Source organism: Lytechinus variegatus, chromosome 2, assembly GCF_018143015.1.
Source record: "Lytechinus variegatus isolate NC3 chromosome 2, Lvar_3.0, whole genome shotgun sequence".
NCBI lineage: Eukaryota > Metazoa > Echinodermata > Echinoidea > Temnopleuroida > Toxopneustidae > Lytechinus > Lytechinus variegatus.
In genome coordinates this window covers 62,120,670-62,142,031 of record NC_054741.1, presented here as the reverse complement: position 1 = coordinate 62,142,031, position 21,362 = coordinate 62,120,670, and the positions used below count along the sequence as shown (strand labels likewise).

Sequence of the window (21,362 nt, the reverse complement as noted above, 5' to 3'; positions counted from 1 at the left end):
AAACTATGACAAGAATGAGAATCCATGCCTGGACTAACAATATTGTTCTTATTTCTATAATATATTCAAAGACGTGTGTGGGTAAAAAGCACTTATCTATTTCACACCCTTTTTTACTTTTTTGGCTGAAATTTGCATTTTTCCCTCTAAAAAAGTACTTTTTGTTCAAAGTTGGAAATAAATTGGTTGGGTTAAGGGTTATGCAATGGGTCATCAATACATGACACCACCACAATGTCTGACTCATTCATTATTAGCCTGGGGGTGGTGGCTCAACTTGCCCCTATGCTCAACTTACCCCGCCTTCCCCTACTGGCATCAAAAGAACATTTCACTGAGAATGTGATTGAATATAGATTAGTCTAGTGTACAATTATCTACCTTGTTTAATCATAAAGATAAGTCTGGCCAGATCACCTGACAATTCAGAATATGATTTCCAATGAATTTCTTTCAACACTGCACCAATTATCAACCGTTGCTTTTGACCTCTGCAAAGGTACATGTAATTGATGCCTGGCCATGTGTACGAACTTTGGCACAGACATAGAGACCTCTTGCAATATTTACATAGCAGAACAAAAACTTTTGACACAGTATCCAAATACCTTCTGTAAAAGTCCAGCCTATTTCCACCTCCATTTTGTTTCTTATTCATCTTGATGAAAAACAATTCCCAGCAATGTAGCTTTGCATTTTTTTTTTTTTGCTACTGAATGGCTAAAACGTGAAAGAAATTCATTCTCTAGAGTACCAAAATGTGACGTCACTGTCATGACAACCAACCGGCTGGTTCTAAACAGAGTTGCAGCTGACGATCGTCTATACACATTTGTCTAGGCTTATTTACTTGCAAAAATTACCATCATTCTGAGGTTGCAAATGATGAAATTCTGTTAGCAGCCATCTTCTCCAAAGAGAAACACGCTTCAGGGTTCATTTGTTTAGAACCAGGCCGCCATGACACCATGGCAGCTGACGCCATCGCATCGGTACTACATATTTTTCCTCATTTGTAATTGACCCTTTCTTGTATATCTCTTGTTCTCTTTACCATTATGATTTGCTCTCTTCTTAATAGCGCCTTGAGAAGTTAATTAAAATGGAAAAGACGCTATATAAATCATATGTATTATTATTATTATAAGATCTTATGGAAATTGGCCTTCAAGTTAAATCAATATCTAAAAGGGCAATACTCTCATTTGGGCTCATTTCTTACCTTTACGATAAGCATTACAACAGCAGAAGAATCAAAGCAACCACTCATCAATGTCATCACTGTGGCCTTGTTAGGACCAAACAAATTGGAAACCTAAAAAGGAAAAAAAAGGAAGAAAATTACACCTTTGTAAATTGGAGATGCTGAGTCCAATGGGGCAAGTATCTATTGTTGTAAAAAGTGAGACTTTTTTATCAACTGTGTAATTGAATGAATCAGGGCCCTATCACAAATTGAAATGTTGTACCTTCTGGGCATTCCCTCTGAAAGCGTGGTCAAGAAATAAGAGCTACACATTTACCCTTTTTACACAGGCTAAAATTTCCTTAACCCCGTACGGGGTTAAGCTTAGCCCACTTTCTTTTTACACAGCATTTTTGCAAAGTGGGCTAACCCCACCTATAGTACGGGATTATTTGGCCCTGCAAAAAAGCAGGGTTATCCCAGCAATTGCGGTGCTAAGAGCGATAGTACGGGGTTAAGATCGCTAGTGTAAAACGAAAGTGGGCTAAGCTTAACCCCGTACTATAGGTGGGGCTAAATGGCAATTTGGCCCCACCTATAGTACGGGGTTAAGGAAATTGTAGCGTGTGTAAAAAGTGTACGAGTGAAGTACTTGTACTACGAATGATCGACAAAAACCACTAGTCCGGGGTTAGCGAGTTTCGTGTGTGAAAAGCAAGCATTCCTTATCCGGGGTTAGCAATAACAATTTGGCATGTGTGAAAAGGAAAAAAAATAGTATGGGGTTAAGGATAGTACGGGGTTAGCGATAGTCCGGGGTTAAGAAAATCCTGTGTAAAAAGGGTAATTGAGAGGGACACTGATCTCTACAGTTAATTATTATCACATATGATTCTTTTAAAATTCATAGACTTTCTTAACAAATTCAACAAACTCAAAGCTTTAGGGGATAGGGGTTCTATTCATTACTGATATAAAATCATCACATTAATCAACAGGTCTATGGTTTTCAAATTTTGTTTGTCTTTCAGAGTAATGTTCCCTCTATTCTTTGTGAAAAGTACTAGAACCTACAAGAAATGTACTCAAGAATAAGTTTTATCATTCACTATTATGAAATTATTTGTGCATGCTTCATATGCACTCAGAGTACTGTTGCAAAATGATTTGGTCTTGCCTGTAAATATACTTTTATGAAAAGTTCAGATACTTGAAACCTTAGCCATCCATCTATACAACTGAGAGCTTTTATACAGGACTTTGGAAGAGTTCATTGACCTTTTTATCAGTGAACTTCGTCTGAGGTACTCCGGGCCAACTCAGTTATAAATTTGATCTGTACCAATCCTTCACGAGTGTTATTCTCATTACTAAAAAAGGCATAACAAGAATTACTGTTTGCACATAAAAATTATTTCACAAGATGTAAAGTCTTTCATTTTGATAATGGACCTCAGCATATTCAGGTGCAAGTTTTAACTACTCAAAGATTTATCTAGATTTGAGCCTCCTTGAATAATGGTTTAAAAGACCATGACGTTTGTACTCAATCACCAGCAAATATTACCATCTAGTTTTGTGCAAATAATGATGGGCAATGAACAAAGTAGAAGCTTTCTCAAATAACGGACAAATCACAATAGACGTTTGTTGAGTTAATTTAATAAACCTTGAAACTAGCCATTGTTGACACCTACATGTAAATGTACAAGAAAATCAATATTGCAGGCAAAGTCCACCACACACAATTGCAAGCTGACTTGAAATAAACACCAAACTATAAGATTATAATACAAAAAATTAAAACAAATATTGAATATCCAATTTTAATTTCACAGAACTGGTATTTTAAGGTAGGAAAATTGTTTGATTGTTCTCTTTTTGATAAAGTATACTTGCTTTTTAGCTACAGAGAACTTGACTACTCTAACATCCAAAGATGAAAAGAAATCATAGAATTGCATAAACAGTGACATGTACAGTTGAGGCCAGAAGTTTACATACCCCAGAAAATTCAAACAAAAGTTGACACTTGCCAAACATCATAAAATTTACTGTATATTAATAATATGAAATAATTGTGCTATCATGGTGAATTTGATATCAAACAAATAAGTATGTCATGCCCCTTCATCACATCGCTTTGTCATCAAGAGCTGAAAATATTTAGGTGCCATATTTTCCCCAAGAATCTTCATATTTTAGACAAATTAAAAATAAAAACTTGACAAACACTTTTCATATTTGTGCTAGTTACTTCTCAACACAAACATTTCAGATTACAATGTTTGTGTTCAGTGGTGACACATCATGATAGAAAATGTAATATGAATCATTGATTTTAATTTATATATTTCTATGAAACGATGTTTGAGAAAATAATAAATAATAGAATACATTTGACATGAATATTACTTTTTCCTTCAAAGAAAATTCCACCTGAAATATACTTTAATCCCAACGGCATCCCAATCATGTGAAAGATCTTAACATGCTCTTTAATTTGATACCAAATTCGTCATGGTAGTACATGTATTTCTGAAGATTATAGTAAATTGTACGATGTTTGGCAAGCGAACAAATTTCACTGAATTCCAAGGGTGTATGTAAACTTTAAGTTTTGGCCTCAACTGTACACTACATACAGTATGTATGAATTATTTATGAGGAAATAAAATAATTGTTGGTCTTAGAGATGGACATTCGAGGCCATCATTTCTAATTCTTTGATCGAACGAGACCTGCTGCCTCATGAGTACATGGAGTATGTGCGTCTTAATGAGAACATACAGTTTTTTTGACAATAGCGACTACCAAGGAGTATCTGACAAAGGCAGAGCTTTCCTGGTTTTGGTTTATATGTTGGCTGATGCCGTGTTAGAAAATACTTTTCAATAAACATGCTTTAGATTTGAAGCAGCAAAATTTTGTGACATAAAATATGCTATTATTTAATCTGCACACTTCCGTACGCACATTATGACCTCAATAACAATCAACATTTAAGATATAAATGCTCTCTACATGATATGAGACATGTACATTATCCCTGGAATATCAGGAGGAAAATTGGGAAAATGAGATTATAAATAATAGAAATCAATCACAATATTGCCTCTATGCATATTGCATAAATATTCCCAAATAAAACACATGGAACTAAGTTAGCCAAAGGTAAACCAGAACTGGACATCGATTTTTTATGTATTGGACAACTGAAGTAAAAAGAAATCACGAGAGACTGTGATTTTCCATTTCAAAAAATGGTCTTTTGGGTCATTCCATCTGGATTCACCCAGTGGTTGCACCCGACCGTCTCAGAATTCGTTGTAATTTGGTATACATAAAATTCAACATGGCCCAAGCACAAAACAAAAAAAATTAGTCCAATCGGTCCGTCGGTTCTCGCGCTATGGCCCGCCCTTTTCTCCTTGTTTTGACAAAAATGGGCGTGACCTTCAACTTTCAATGGCCACTGCGTCGTTATGTGATGACCAATTTTCATGAAACTGGTACCATTTGATAGGAAATTCAGAGAGGAATCCAAAACATGCATCGAATAATGTATTGGAGCAATTTATAAGGTCATGACCTTTGACCTTAACTTTGACCTTGAGTTTGACCCCCGGACAAATAATTTTTTAACTTGATTTTCGTGTATGTTAATTATTGGTATGATATTGACAAAATATGTTAAAATCAATGATGATATTTTATTTCTTCACCTTTAAAAACTCTTCCAAAGATACCATGAAATTTCACTCTAGTCCCACACACTGATATTCATGTTAGTAAAGTGTTTACCAGTTACATGATTTCTTCCAATCTTAAGTTACAGTATGCAAGCACATGAAAAGAAATTATGCTTAATCAGTTTACAAATAAAAGACTAAACCTTTATGCTAATGAATAGGTATCTGTTTAGGCATTTTATGATTCAGCAATATACATCATATACATATATATACATGTATATATTTTGATGATAAAAGTGAAGACTTTACTACCATGAATATATATGATATATATTGCCGAACATCAAAATGAATATATATTCATGAACATCAAAATGCCTAAACAGATACCTATTCATTAGCATAAAGGTTTAATCTTTTATTTGTGAACTGATTAAGCTTAATTTCTTTTCATGTGCTTGCATACTGTAACTTAAGATTGGAAGAAATCATGTAACTGGTAAACACTTTACTAACATGAATATCAGTGTGTGGGACTAGAGTGAAATTTCATGGTATCTTTGGAAGAGTTTTTAAAGGTGAAGAAATAAAATATCATCATTGATTTTAACATATTTTGTCAATATCATACCAATAATTAACATACACGAAAATCAAGTTTAAAAATTATTTGTCCGGGGGTCAAACTCAAGGTCAAAGTTAAGGTCAAAGGTCATGACCTTATAAATTGCTCCAATACATTATTCGATGCATGTTTTGGATTCCTCTCTGAATTTCCTATCAAATGGTACCAGTTTCATGAAAATTGGTCAACACGTAACGATGCAGTGGCCATTGAAAGTTGAAGGTCACGCCCATTTTTGTCAAAACAAGGAGAAAAGGGCGGGCCGTAGCGCGAGAACCGACGGACCGATTGGACTAATTTTTTTGTTTTGTGCTTGGGCCATGTTGAATTTTATGTATACCAAATTACAACGAATTCTGAGACGGTCGGGTGCAAAATTGCACATTCATTGGGTGAATTGGCATGGAATGACCCTTTTCTGTTTCTGAAAATCTGTATTTATTTCAATTGGATCTAAAAATGGAAATTCTGTTTTGTCACTGAAAATGTACACAGCAAAAACCTGAATTCCGTTATGCAAAGGTGAGTTCCATTAATTTTTACATGAAAAGTATAAGAACCAAACAGAATTTCTGTTTTATTTACCAGTGAAACGGAAAATTACTGTCCCTAAATCAGATCCATCTCAAGTCTGGAGTACCAGTTCAAAAAAAAAAAATCTTGAGAAAGATATATATTTACCGGTATTTACTTTTCAAGTATCATTACTACTGATTTGAAATGAACTCTGATCTTCTAATCCTTCAAGCGAATACCTTTAGTGCAATAAATTGGTTGATAAAGGCCAGCTTTAATGGCAATGATACCAAAGAGTGATTGACCTGTCCCCTTTACACTTAAAAAACAATGTTCTACAACTGGAGACATCTTTAAGGAGAGGGCATGGAAAGAGCCCAGATTTTTTTGTTATTGCTTAATATTCTTGACATACATGTACATGTAGGTCTTTACTATATTAAAACAAAATGATTCTCAGTTTTCACTCCTAAAAAAGGTGCCAATGCAATTACGATTGCATAAAATTGACAAGCGATTTCCTATTCACGGTAAACTGCAGAGACCCCCTACATGCACTGTATGCCCCCCCCCCTCCATCTACATGTATCATTTACTATTATCTGCAGCTATTGATTAAACATGAACTTTATACTAATACAGGACAACTACCACCACCATCACCACCACTATCATTACTTTTACTACCACCAGTCCATCACTACTGTGACATGTACATGTACCAACACCACTACTACTCCTGCCACTCAATGTACTCACACAGATTTTTCTATTTTATTCAAATGAACTTTTCCCTATTATAGTTTTAAACATATCTTACAATTATTACACACAAAACTTTATCTTCTCAGTTCAGATTACAAAGATTTTTCATTATCTGAAAGGCCCTTCATGGTCTAAGGAGACCTGACATTAGGGAAGGCATGCAATTATCTGGTAATGGAAGGAGTTAATGGATGCAAAGTAGGAGCTCCAGGATGGAAGATTAGGTTTCATTGATTGATGGAATGGATCCTTCAGAAGTTCAGACATCCTTTATAGCTCAGCTGCTCAAAAATAGAATGTACCTTCTCTCAGGATCATTGTGAATGCACATTTAAAGATTTTCCTTTGAGCTATAAATGTTAAAGTTATGAAGGTTAGTCCCATCTTGATGAACACTGTTTTATTACAAAAGAGATTCATCATCCCCATCATCATCATCACAACCACCACCTTCATCACCATCATCATCATCATCACCATCATCATCACCATCATAATCATCAACAACAAAATCATCATCACCATCATCCTCCCAATGATCATCACCATCATCATCATCATCATCATCACCATCATCATCCTCCTAATGATCATCATCATCATCATCATAACCACCACCTTCATCACCATCATCATCATCATCATCACCATCATCATCACCATCATAATCATCAACAACAAAATCATCATCACCATCATCCTCCTCATGATCATCACCATGATCATCATCATCATCATCATCACCATCATCATCATCATCATCATCACCATCATCATCATCATCATCATCATCACCATCATCATCATCATCCATCATCATCACCATCACCACCACAAAGACCACCATCATCATCATCATCACTACCATCTTACGACCCTTACCTGCATACTGCACACCATCATGAGGATGCCTCCGATACCGATCAAGATACCTGCAGGGAACAGAAAGTTGGCTCTCGCTGGAGTGCTGAACCCAAGAAACAGATGACCAGCCAAGATGAAGACACTGCAGAGGTAATAGGGGAAGCAAAAACACAGAGTGTAAGGAGGAGTATACTAAAGCAGACATCCACTCCTACATGTATCAGCAATTCAGCATGATTGGAGGCTGGTTCCGACATGGTGCAACAAGTTTTGAGTACAATAATAATAATAATAGGAGTCTGATCATCCCCCAACTTGAATAGCATGATATCACCATGATGATGATGATGCTGCATCAAATTGTGTGAACAATATGAAAAAATAAAAAATTTACTGAGCTTAATTGCATGAACGCATCATGATCTTATATTCTGAATCAGACTTCATAACAACTCTTAAATCTATCAAAGATCTGCAGAGTATTTTCTATTACATATATGTAATTGTCCACAATTGTAATGGGGAGGGGTATCTTGTGCATGTGATATTCTCATTTTTGGAAGAAAAGCTGTTAATTCAGAATGCACACAATTATTCCATAAAGTATAAGGATTGGAATAATAATGATGATAGGATAACTGGATAAGAATGTACGATTAGGCATTGGATTGTTGGTATCTAAGATACATCATACCACACAATGAAAACAAGTGTCTGAACTGCAAAGTTTGCAACTCTATTGTCATCTTGCATGAACACTATACACATATTGTACAAGCAGACTCCTCACTGCTAAGTATAAAACTACTGTATATACAATCAAGGTAATGTACTTGTAAAGGAATTGTCAATATTTGTTTTGTCAAGGAGAAATTCAGACCCGATGTTTTGGGGTGTCAATAACTTGGTGTAAAAAGGGAACCTGCGGACAATGCACATAAAAACCACATCATATTATATGAAAGAAAGAATGTTTGTGTGATTGAAATATCAAAAATACAAACTCTTAAAAAAAGGTAGAGATATAGTGCTTAGTTTCACAACTACTGTACATACATGTACATTGTAAGAATGCCAAAATTTGCATATTTCAAATCTTGTGTGTGAAGCACTCAACTCTTGTGGCCTGTGTCTATGTCTTGGTTGCTAGATGCTTTCTGATACAATCTGAGCCTTATTTTGCAATAGTTGACATTTAAAAGAAAGAAAACTGTCCACTTTGTTAACTATAAAAATACAGAAAAAATGTTAAATCTGTACAGTAGGTTGAAAAGTTTTAACTTTGAGTCAAGCATTCAGTTTCATTAAGATCAGAAAAAGGAGATGTATGTACACTGCTAAACAATACTATACAATAGTCAACAATTTTTTTACTTACCTAAACAAGATCCGAACAAATCTTGTGCCACATCTATCAAAGAGAAGACCACTGGGAAACACAGATCCCTGCATACAAAATGCCGCTACTGTGAACACAAGCTGGAACTTGCTATCCTGTGAATCGCAAGGGAGCATATGATCGCCCATGTCATTTTCCTGTCCAGGTCCAGAATCGTTGCCTGTGAGAACATACTGAATGTCAGTCACATACTCACTGCCCAAAGGGGATGACGTCGCATATCCAAAGGAATCATTGAGGAGTACAGCGGCCGGGGAAACATCATCATCACATCCTTCTCGGAAGAACTGTTGCTGTTTGAGGATGAATACGAGAGAGGGCCAACCGTAGAAGATGCCAGAGTTGAAAGCATTTTCAAGTATACTGAGGATCAGCGTGATCGTCTTCTCTATCTTGGACCGTAATCTCGCCATCTGCGTGGTAAAAGAGGGCCAGAAAGGAATGAGAAGATATAAAGGCGAATCTATAAACAAATTTATTATTACGACCCAATATTTATTTGTTGTAGTTTTGTAATGAAACTAAGTTAGGGGCTTGCCTCTTGTACAAGCTTTGCTTTTTTCGGCAAGTGCCTCCGTTTTACTTCTAAGTCATTTGAGATAAATTTATTTACTGAATTGTATTCCTTAAATTTATGATTATTTATATATACATATTATATTTTGTAGTATTTTCGACCTTGTTTTGTTATGTTTACCATATTATTGTTATGTTCATCATATTACTGTGAAACGGAAATAAATCAAATCAAATCAAATCTGCCGATTGGGATCACAGACATCTCTTTGACTAAAAAGATGTAAATAATATTCATGTTGGCATATTCTGGTTTGAAAGAAAATGTTTAAAATTAGGTGATTATTTGACTTACATGAAAGCAAATAAGACCAATATGAAATGTTGTTTTGATAGGGAGAAAAAGGAATCAGATGAAGTACATGTAGATAGGTGAAATTTGGACAATATTGCACAAAAAAATAATTTTTAAATGTTTTCGGTCTAATCTAGACAGATGTCGTTAAATCATCTTGGGCCTCTTTCATAAAAAGTTGCTATATGATAGCAGCTCTTGCTAGAAGTCTGGAATATCACCTTTCGGTGGAAGAGCCAATCAAAAAGTATAATTTTCACTCTTGTCATGGTAGTTGACATTCCAGTAAGACTCGTTATTACAGCAACTTTTTTAAGAAATGAGGCCCTGACCTTGATAGATCTAATGCTAGGAATTTCTTTTCGAGAGGGTGCATTTTTATTTTGGCATGGTTTTGAATTCATGCTTGACTTTTGTACAGAAGAGGCATTCATCAACAAAAGCAGGGATTCTCTATTCTCGTTCACATAAACAACCGATGGTAGAACTTAGTATGACAGTATGTCAAAACTTGAAAAAAAATTGAAGAAACTGCTCTTTAACTTTTTTCAAATGGTTGTTTAAAATTGAGTGTCCGGACACTTTGACTTTATATTTTTTAAGCCTTCTTTTTGTCTTTAGATTACACTAAAAATATGAATTCAATAGTTGTAATCATCTACTATTTTGTTCTCTATGATATTTCCTAATATTTTGTTTTGTACAACGCCTACTTAGCTACTTAGCGAGCAAATGAGAGGCTGAATGTCCAACATTCGTACTGTTGCACACAAGATGTACCATCCAAAATGTACCATTGCACAGCCTTAGAAGGCGACGTCACAGCCCGGGGGGAGGGGGTATTCAAACAAAAAAGTAGTATGTATGTACCGCGGTCGAGACAAACAAGTGGAATGCCTCTGGCCGTCTCACCTGCATCACGCGGTTCAATATAGCAGCAGTGCTGACTTTGAATACGACTCTAACTCGCACAAGATGTTCAGTGATACATGGTTACTCTTATGTCCACTTTTTATGAACTAGACCAATAAACTTACAGAGATTCACCAAAAAACCCCAACATGGCCAAAGTTCATTGACCTTACATGACCTTTGACCTTGATCATGTGACCTGAAACTCAAACAGGATATTCAGTGATACTTGATTACTCTTATGTACAAGTTTCATGAATCAGATCCATAAACTTTCAAAGTTATGATGGTAATTCAACAGATACACCCAATTCGGCCAAAGTTCATTGACCTTTGACCTTGGTCATGTGACCTGAAACGCGCACAGGATGTTCAGTGATACTTGATTACTCTAATGTCCAAGTTTAATGAACTAGACCAATAAACTTTCAAAGTTATGATGGTAATTCAACAGATACATGTACCCCCGATTCGGCCAAAGTTCATTGACCCTAAATGACCTTTGACCTTAATCATGAGACCTGAAACTTGCACAAAATTTTCAGTGATGCTTGATTACTATTATGTCCAAGTTTCATGAATCAGATCCATAAACTTTCAAAGTTATGATGGGAATTCAACAGATATCCCCAATTCGGCCAAAGTTCATTGACCCTAAATGACCTTTGACCTTGGTCATGTGACGTGAAACTCATGCAGGATGTTCAGTGATACTTGATTAACCTTATGTCCAAGTTTCATGAACTAGGTCCATATATTTTCTAAGTTATGATGACATTTCAAAAACTTAACCACAGGTTAAGATTTCGATGTTGATTCCTCCAACATGGTCTAAGTTCATTGACCCTAAATGACCTTTGACCTTGGTCATGTGACATGAAACTCTAATAGGATGTTCAGTAATACTTGATTAACCTTATGGCCAAGTTTCATGAACTAGGTCCATATACTTTCTAAGTTATGATGTCATTTCAAAAACTTAACCTCAGGTTAAGATTTGATGTTGACGCCGCCGCCGCCGCCGCCGTCGGAAAAGCGGCGCCTATAGTCTCACTTTGCTTCGCAGGTGAGACAAAAACAGGGGCCTTGGAGCGGGCTTATAGTAAAAAGGAGGGTCCTCGGAATGGGCTTCGTCCTACGGAACTACAAATGTTTGTGAAAACGGGGGTCCTCGTAATGGGTCGTCTGCGTGTGAGTGCGTATGCACCATCGCACTCATGACTATTCGCTATTTGTATATTAAAACTTGATGAACCTTCGCTTGCAAATTTTTCCAAATGACTCTCTAAAATTGATTGTCCTGATACACAACTTGTCCGGACAGGCGGACACACAACAACTGGGTACGCTAGGTCATGGGCCGAACGATCAAACATTTGCTTCAATTGACCTTGAGGTATTTTTGATATATTGAAAAACAAAGAAAAACACATTGATTAGGAAATGGCTTGTTCCCGCAGTAAACCTGCTGCAGTTAGCAAAATATGTAATTTAGAACTCCAGTTTCATCGTGCTGCCTAGTTATTGTACGAGCCGCACATTTAGACATGCGTACTGCGATTGCAAAGTGAGGAAATGTGAGCGCTACAGTCGAACTTCGAGTCGATTTGGTCAGTAATAAACAGTATTATTATTTCTACTCTCAGTATGTTGTATCCCTGGAAATCTCTATGGACGTCAATCACCTACCTTTAATTGTAAATCATTGCAATATATGAATATTCTATAATAACATCCTAAAATTGACCAAAACGGTCGAGAAAATTGTTGCTTCGCGTGTTGGACTGAAACTGAATATACAAGCAGAAACAATTGTGTTGCCAATTTAGCTGTATACATATCTTTAGTAGTGCGCGTGCTGCGAGTCTGTATTATGCATCGTGATGAAAATATTCATAAACTGTTTTGATCACAACAAACACTTGAAAATGGGCATGTACATGTATAAACTAGTCTTCATAGAATTCTGGTATAGCATAACATTTCACCGTGGACTTAATTTAAGAAATGATAGCAATTCCTTTTTCAAGTGCAGGGCTCGACACTAGCGGCGGTCCGACGGTCCCAGACCGGTAAAAATAGCTGTCGGGCCAGTAGATTTTCAGAAATAGGAAGATTTACTGGCCTGACATGACCAGTAAAAAATATCATTGTCGGGCCAGTAATTTTTCAAAAAATAGCAAGATTTGAAGGGTCCGACATGACCAGTAATAAAAACCATTGTTGGGCCAATAACTTTTCCAGAAATGGTCAAATTCACTGCAAACCATTTCCCCCGATAAATTCTGTCATTCACACACAGAATACACACAGAATGAATCACACGTGTTACTAGAGTAGATACAGTTCACATGTAGCCAGCCACACAACCCACGTGGTAAATTCTCTACTCGCTGCGCGAATGAAGCTTGGCTGAACTCTGGCAGAAATCTCTCACAGAACTGTCAAAATTCACGGTTCATACTCATGAAAGGCTCTTAAGCCTCTTATAATGTCCATATTTCCTAAAAATTGGAGTAACTCTGTCATTTGTAAGCAGTAAAAGGTGAAATTTTCACTTCTGTTTGGTTCAAACAGATCGGGATTCGGGTGATATCGTCTGAATTCATATTAGCCCCACATATTCATTTATGTGTGTGTTGATACACTTGGTTTCTGACTTTCTTTCGTAGCTTAATTGAGCCAAAAAGAAACTGATAATTTATGATGATAGTTTTAGCTTTCTTCCTCTGTTTTTTCCTATCTTTCTTTCCTTTTTTTTTCAATCTTTTTCATTTTTTTTCCCTCTCTTTCATTTTTTTTGTTACCAGTATTTTGTTTTCTTTTTTATTTTCCCTTTTTTCTTTAATTCATTCTTTCTATCCTTTTAAAAAATATTTTTCTCTATTTCTTTTTTCTCACTCTCTCTCTTTCTTTCTTTTTTTCCTTCCTTCCTTTCTTTTTTTTGATATTTTTCTTTCTTTAATTCTTGAGTCCATCCATCTTATATTCATCTCTTCTCTTCTTCCTCTCCTTCCTTCCTTCTTTTTAGCCTTTTCTTTCCTTCATTCTTTGTTACTTTCTTTTTTCTTTGTTTCTTTATTCCTTCCTTCCATCCATCATTTATTTACCCTTTCTGTTTTTTTTATTTATTCCTTCTTACAGCCCTCTCTTTCTTTCATTCATTCCTTCCTTTCTTCTTTCTGTCTTGTTCTTTCATTTTTCCCTTTGTTAAATCTATCCTTTTACCTTTCCTTTTTTGTTGACTGCTTGCTTCCTTTCTCTCCTTTTTTCCTCTCATTCCTTCCTTTCTTTGTCTCTCAGTCTTTTTTTCTTCCTTTCATCTATTCTTTTACCTTTTCTTTTTTGTATTGCTTGCTTCTTTCCTTCCCTCTCTTCCTTTATTCATTTCTTTCCTTCTATCTATCATTTTACCTTTCCTTTATTTCTTCTTTAATTCCTTTCTTCCTTCTTTCAATCCTTCCTTTCTCTCTTTCTGTTTTCCCTTCTTTCCTTCCTTCCTCCCTTTTATTCTTTTTTCTTTTCCTACCTTGCTTCCTTTCTTGTATTCTTTCTTTCTTTTCCTTTCTTTCTTTTTTTTCCTTCCTTCCTTCCTTCCTTCTTTCTTTCTTTGTTACTGTCTTGCTTTTTTTTTGTCCTTCATATCCTTCATTTTATTGGGTGGGGGGGGGGGGGTAACGAAAGGCTAGAAAAATAAACTTGCGCCCTTTTTTTTAATGTTTTCTTTATTTTTTGGGACCAGTAGATTTTAGGTTTGGACCAGTAAAAATTAGAAAAACTGGGTATCTACTGGTCCGACATGAATAGGTTGGACCAGTAGAAAAAATGGGTAAGTGTGGAGCCCTGCAAGTGACAAGATATAATTCCATTAAAGAAGGCATACTGTCCTTTTTATCTAAATGTATTTGTCTAGTCCTGTCTTTTGATCCTTTTTGTTTCTGTGTATGTGTAGTTGAAGAGAGTGAGAAATGAGAGATTATACAGTGCGTCCCAGAATAAACGAAACCGAGATTTAGTGATCATTTATCATAGCTTAATCATAATTAGAATAGACAAATGACCTACCAATTTAAAGCTTAGAATCTCCTCTTTCATCTGATATTACTCAGATTATTTTTCATTCATGCATGAGTGAGCAAATACAATTTGAAGAAAGGATATCAAAAACTCATTTGGCGGGGGTATCTGGGTTTCAAAAAGAAAACCACATTTTTGAAAAGTTCAGTATCTCTTCTTTAATTTGATACCTAAATTACAGAAAATGGTCAAGAAATAACAAAGTTCTGGTCATTTGAAATAAGGCTTGAATTTCAATAATTTCATAAAATGAAGAGGTTCTCCAGGCTGGCTTTCAAACTCACTCGACACTCCGTTTTGTTGACGATCAGCCATGCATTAAATCTTTTGTTCACCATCCGAAAGCTTCTGTGGGAAACCGGTGAAAACACGTTTATCTCGTGAAATTATTGAAATACAAGCCTTATTTCAAATGACCAGAACTTTTTTATTTCTTGACCATTTTCTGTAATTGAGGTACCAAATTAAAGAGCAGATATTGAACTTTTCAGAAATGTGGTTTTCTTTTTGAAACCCAGATACCCCCGCCAAATGAGTTTTTGGTATCCTTTCTTCAAATTGTTTTTGCTCACTCATGCGTGAATAAGAAATAACCTAAGTAATATCAGATGAAAGAGGAGATTCTAAGCTTTAAATTGTTAGGTCATTTGTCTATTCTATTTATGATTAAGTTATGATAAATGATCGCTAAATCTCGGTTTCGTTTATTCTGGGACGCACTGTATAGTGGAAAGTGAAATAGAGACAGGGAAAATGGAAAGATAAATGTCCCTAAAATTATTCTAGGATGAAAGGGCTGGGTCATATATTTCAGTTTACTAAATGATGGATAAACAATTTTGAATAATTATGATTATTGTGATGATCATAATGATAATCATAACATTTATTACAAGTTATATCATTGTGATGATACTAAAATCCTCAAAATTTTAATCAATACATATTTATCACTGTCTTTAGTAACATTGGTTCGAACTATTCCCTCTCACTGGCATAGGCAGGGCTCCACACTAACAATTTTTTCTACTGGTCCAACCTATTCATGTCGGACCAGTAGATACCCAGTTTTTCAAATTTTTACTGGTCCGAACCTAAAATCTACTGGTCCCAAAAAATAAAGAAAGCATTAAGAAAAGGCGCAAGTTTATTTTCTAGCCTTTCGTTACCCCCCCAAAAAAAAATGAACGACAAAAAGAAAGCAAGACCGAAAAGAAGAAAGACAGAAACGAAGAAAGAAAGAAAGGAAGGAAGGAAAAGAAAGAAGGAAGGGAGGGAGGGAAGCAATACAGAAAGAAAGGGTAAAAGGAGAGATGGAAAGACGGAAAAAAGAAAGAAAGGAAGGATTGAAAGAAGGAAGGAATTAAGGAAATGAAGGAAAGGTAAAATGATAGATAAAAGGAATTAAGGAAGAAATGAAGGAAAGATAAAATGATAGATAGAAGGAAGGAATTAAGGAAGATATGAAGGAAAGGTAAAATGATAGATAGAAGGAAAGAAATAAAGGAAGGAAGGGAAGGAAAGAAGCAAGCAATTATAAAAAAAGAATAGACGAAAGGAAGAAAAAAAAGAAAGACCGAGAGACAAAGAAAGGTAGGAATGAAGAATAAAGGAAGCAAGCAGTCAAAAAAAAGAAAGGAAGGTACATGTAAAAGGATATAATTAACAAAGGGAAAAAGGAAAGAACAAGACAGATAGAAGAAAGGAAGGAATGAATGTAACAAAGAAAGGGCTGAGAAAAGAAATAAAAAAAGAAAGGGTAAATAAATGATGGATGGAAGAAAGAAACAAAGAATGAAGAAAGAGGTAAAAAGAAGGAAGGAAAGGAAGAAGAGATAAATATAGGATGGATGGACTCAAAAACTAAAGAAAGAAAATATCAGAAAGAAAGAGAGAGAGAGAAAAAGGAAATACTAAAGGATAGAAAGAAAAAATGAATTAAAGAAAAAAATCGAGGGAAGAAACAAAGAAAGATTAAGAAGGAAAGAAAGATAGGAAGAAAGCTAAAAACTATTATAAATAATTTATCAGTTTCTTTTTGGCTCAATTAAAATAGCTACGAAAGAAAGTCAAATACCAAGTGTATCAACACACACATAAATGCATATGTGGGGCTATTATGTATTCAGACGATATCACCCGAAACCCGATCTGTTTGAACCAAAACAGAAGTGAAAATTTCTCCTTTTACTGCTTACAAATGACAGAGTTGCTCCAATTTTTAGGAAATATGGACATTATAAGAGCCTTTCATGAGTATGAACCTTGAATTTTGACAGTTCTGTGAGAGATTTCTGCCAGAGTTTAGCCAGGCTTCGTTCGTGCGGCCAGTGGAGAATTTACCATGTGAGTTGTGTGGCTGACTACATGTACACTGTATGCATGCTGTATAGTACTCTAGTAACACTTACGTGCGATTCATTCTGTGTGTGAATGGCAGAATTTAACGGGGGGGGGGGGGGAAATGGTTTGCTGTGAATTTGACCATTTCTGGAAAAGTTATTGGCCCAACAATGGTTTTTATTACTGGTCATGTCGGACCCTTAAATCTTGCTATTTTTGGAAAAATTACTGGCCCGACAATGATATTTTTTACTGGTCATGTCGGACCAGTAAATCTTCCAATTTCTGAAAATCTACTGGCCCGACAGCGATTTTTACCGGTCTGGGACCGTCGGACCGCCGCTAGTGTCGAGCCCTGGCATAGGCCTGTCCAACTAATTACCAGTACAACTCTTCTGCATGTCTTCCCTCCCTCTCTCTCTCTTCTTGTAATGTTCTCTGTTCTGAAAAAAAAAACACTATATTTGTATCTACACCTCATACAAATTCTTTCTCCCTCTTCCCATTCCCTCTCTATTCTTCCCTCCTCTTCTCAAAGAAGCAAGCATTTTCATCATCATTATTTTGTTGTCTGACAATAATATCCATCAGTACTGTCACACTTTGTCAGGAGAAACATATTAAGACTTCATCCATCCACCTTCCCCTGGTCGTCAGTAATATGAATAAAATTTTAAGATTTCTGTTCACAAAATAATAAAGGCACAAATTTTATATTTATCAGATTCTTAAAATATTCATTAATTTTCCATTCTTCTTTGTACAAATCATATCTTGCAATGAAAATTATTACATTTACTAGAAGTTACAAAGTAATGTTATTTGGAAAACTGAATCTTCCATCAGGGGCGGATCCAGGATTTTCCAAAGGGGGGGGGGGGGGGGCAAATTTTGACAACCAAAAAAAAAAAGGTTTTCAACCACAAATTATGGATATTTCCTACCCGAAAAATTTGACAAGCCGCAAAAACAAATTTTTTTTAAACTTAAAAATTGTTATTTTGCTACTCAAAGGAGGGGCACTCACCAGGGCTGGCGCTATATAGCGTATAGCTTGGATACCAGTAGACAGGAATAACCGTCGTTTCTGGGGATTTATTCAACAATTTCTGACATTCACCGAAGGTATAAAGTGTTAGTGTGAGCTCTCATGTGTCATCACGCCCTCCCTTTTGTCGATTGACTCATTTGACTGTCCAGATTTCGATGTACTTTTTTTACATCGAATTTACACTCTAAGAATTTATCAACTACAAATCAATTTATAATGTCTAATCTATGAAAAAATGTAACAGATTTACATTAAAATGGTACTTTACCGATGTTTTCTTGAGAATCACTCCCAGAATGGCAGCCAAAATTACATACAAACGAACAGAGAGTGCATCAACAACTTACGAATGTGATATCGATATTGCTTTCGATATTAATTATAATGCGATCTGCTCCACATGCGAGCTAAACCGCTATTCACAGGTAGCAGACAACATTTGATATATTGAGACATTAACGATAATGACGTCATTCAAGATGGCAACTTGCAAGAAAAAACCGTCAGCTCGGGTGAAAATGTCTTAGGGTCCTAGATGAAAAGTTTCTGGATCATCCAGAGGACTACGGTATGCCAATAATGGAAACCATGAAACTGTAAATTTCGCTTTAAGAAATTTAAATCGCGACCTTGGCTAGGGCTAGCACTAGCCTAGACAGCTGGCAGCTGTCTGTTTCGAGGAGTTTTTTAACATTTTTTTTATTTCTCCTCGTACACAGACGGCTCGCTATCGTGCAGCCACCATTTGGGGACTTGCAATACAAAATCCCCCCGTCGGGGCTTTTCCATTTTTGTCTTTAATGAATAAAAATTTCGAAAATTATAGTGACCAGAGTGCAAATTTATAATCCCTCTTGGCATCAATTGCCAAATAACGGAGAAAAATGAAGTTAAAAGGAACAAAAACAGTGACTTACCTCGGCTGTCGCGCAAATTGAAAATTCACTTCCCGTTTTATCCGATCTTAAGTACATAAACATATGGCCATTGAGTCCCCTGTACAGGTCGCGCTAGAAGAACTTCGGTCTCTGTATTTGGTGAGTGAAGCCAACGAAGTTCAGCTGAACAACCAACAAAACAGAGACCGAAGCTTTTGGTCTAGCGCTAGCCTAGGCCTAGGGCTAGTATAAAACGTTAGCTCAAGTTATACGTTGGATTAACGTACAGGCCTCCAAGCTCTTCAGTCTATGTATTTGCTTGGTATTGGTGCGTGATCCAACGTAGTTCAGCGGAACAACAAAAATACAGAGACTGAAGCTTTTGGTCTAGGAGTAGGATACCGGGCGCGACGGGCCCTGCGACTGCGTGGGGCGGGAATGTTCCGGTAGGTAGACTAAAGCTAAGCCTAAGCCCTAAGGCAGCTTGCTAGCAAGTAGCAGTTGTTGTGTTGAGCGTTCGGTCTCCCTCTCACGTCCCTCGTTCGTAAACTACCATGGTATCAAACTTGTACAGGAAATAAGAAGATGTAAAATATTACCTTATTCAGTACGGCTGTCTTTCAATCACATTCATTAACAAGACGAATGCGGTGCCGTTGAACCTCGACGCGACGACAATAAACAGCTGCGAATTCGAAGCAACGTTGCGTAATACTATTATGCAGCTAGCATGCATGAGACAGATCCGGCATGCATTGACAGCAACCGCATTTCCCGGGCTTTTCGAATCTGCTGCCATCTAGCGTTTTATGCCGTACCGGTTATCCTCTTCTAATTCTGAATATGAAAATAAAATTACCCGACCTAAATTGAAACCCGAACATAGAATTAAAATAATTGAAAATCTTAATGCTGAAGCTACCCTTCTCATAGAACAACATCTTAATTCCTTTCTTGAAAATTTATCAGTAGTGGATGATAATGCTATTAATGAAGTTACTAATTCTATCAATAATCTCCTACTGAATTCAGCTAAAATTTCCAACTGCTATTCACATAATGCCAGAATTGAGCATTTTAAGCAACCCTGGTTTAATCATTCTTGCAATAAATTGAGGAAAAAATATCGCAATGCCAGAAATACCTTCATCAGATCAAAGTCTGAATATAATAAACTCAAAATGAATCGCTTAAGTAAAAAATATAAAAAACAACTTAAGACTTGCCGTAATTCTTATTATAATGAGCTCAATAATAAACTGCGTAATCTAAAATGTAGTAAGCCCAATGAATACTGGAATATTCTTAAAGACAAGGCATATAACCTTAAACCATCATTAGAAGCCAGCTTTATAGACCTTGTTAATTCTTTTAAGGAACTTAATCAATCTTCAGGTAACACTAACCCTCCAGAGTTTTGTGGTCTTGAAAATCCTATCAATAATGATTTTACTCTCAATGAAGTAAAGAACGCAATTAAAAAGTTAAAAAGGAATAAAGCTTGTGGTATTGATGGTATAGTGAATGAATTTATTATAGATACTTCTGATGTTATTTCCCCAATACTCACTAAATTATTTAATATTGTGTTAAATACTGGTGTAGTACCTGACATATGGGGCATCGGGGTCATAACCCCAATTTATAAAAACAATGGACCTGCAGATGACCCTGGTAACTACAGGGGTATTTCAATCCTTAGCTGTATTGGTAAATTGTTTACTTCCCTCTTAAATGACAGGTTAACCACATTTATTGATGATTATGGCATTTTAAAGGAAAATCAAGCTGGATTCAGACACAAGTATTCAACCATTGATCATTTATTCTCATTAAAATGTATTATTGATGTGTATACAAGATACATGAATAAAAAACTGTTTTGTGCCTTTGTTGATTTTAAGAAGGCTTTTGATTCGATAAGTAGAAACAAACTTTGGCACAAACTAATCAGCAATGGCATCAATGGTAAAATCTTGATCACTATTTCAAACCTGTATAAAAAAGCAAAATCGTGTGTCAAACATCCAAGTGGTTTTATTTCTGATATTTTCCCGAGTCAGGTTGGAGTAAGACAGGGAGATAACCTCTCTCCACTCCTCTTTGCTCTTTATTTGAATGATATGGAAACAGAACTGTTCAGTAAATATAATGGCCTCACTGCTCTTTCAGACTTAATT

The 21,362-nt window shown here is 35.9% G+C and overlaps 1 protein-coding gene across 1 annotated transcript in view; it reads right to left on the bottom strand.

Moving 5' to 3' along the window:
- The window catches only part of LOC121408563 (solute carrier family 43 member 3-like), a 47,038-nt gene extending 27,155 nt beyond the window's left edge, over positions 1–19,883 (bottom strand). Inside the window, exons 1-4 of the mRNA XM_041600074.1 lie at positions 19,782–19,883; positions 9,030–9,463; positions 7,670–7,793; positions 1,223–1,315 (exon numbers count right to left, since the gene is read on the bottom strand). Of these exons, the coding sequence (XP_041456008.1) occupies positions 1,223–1,315; positions 7,670–7,793; positions 9,030–9,463 (651 nt within the window). The 5' untranslated portion in view covers positions 19,782–19,883. The remainder of the gene's footprint in view (positions 1–1,222; positions 1,316–7,669; positions 7,794–9,029; positions 9,464–19,781) is intronic.
- Positions 19,884–21,362: the final 1,479 nt, after the last annotated feature.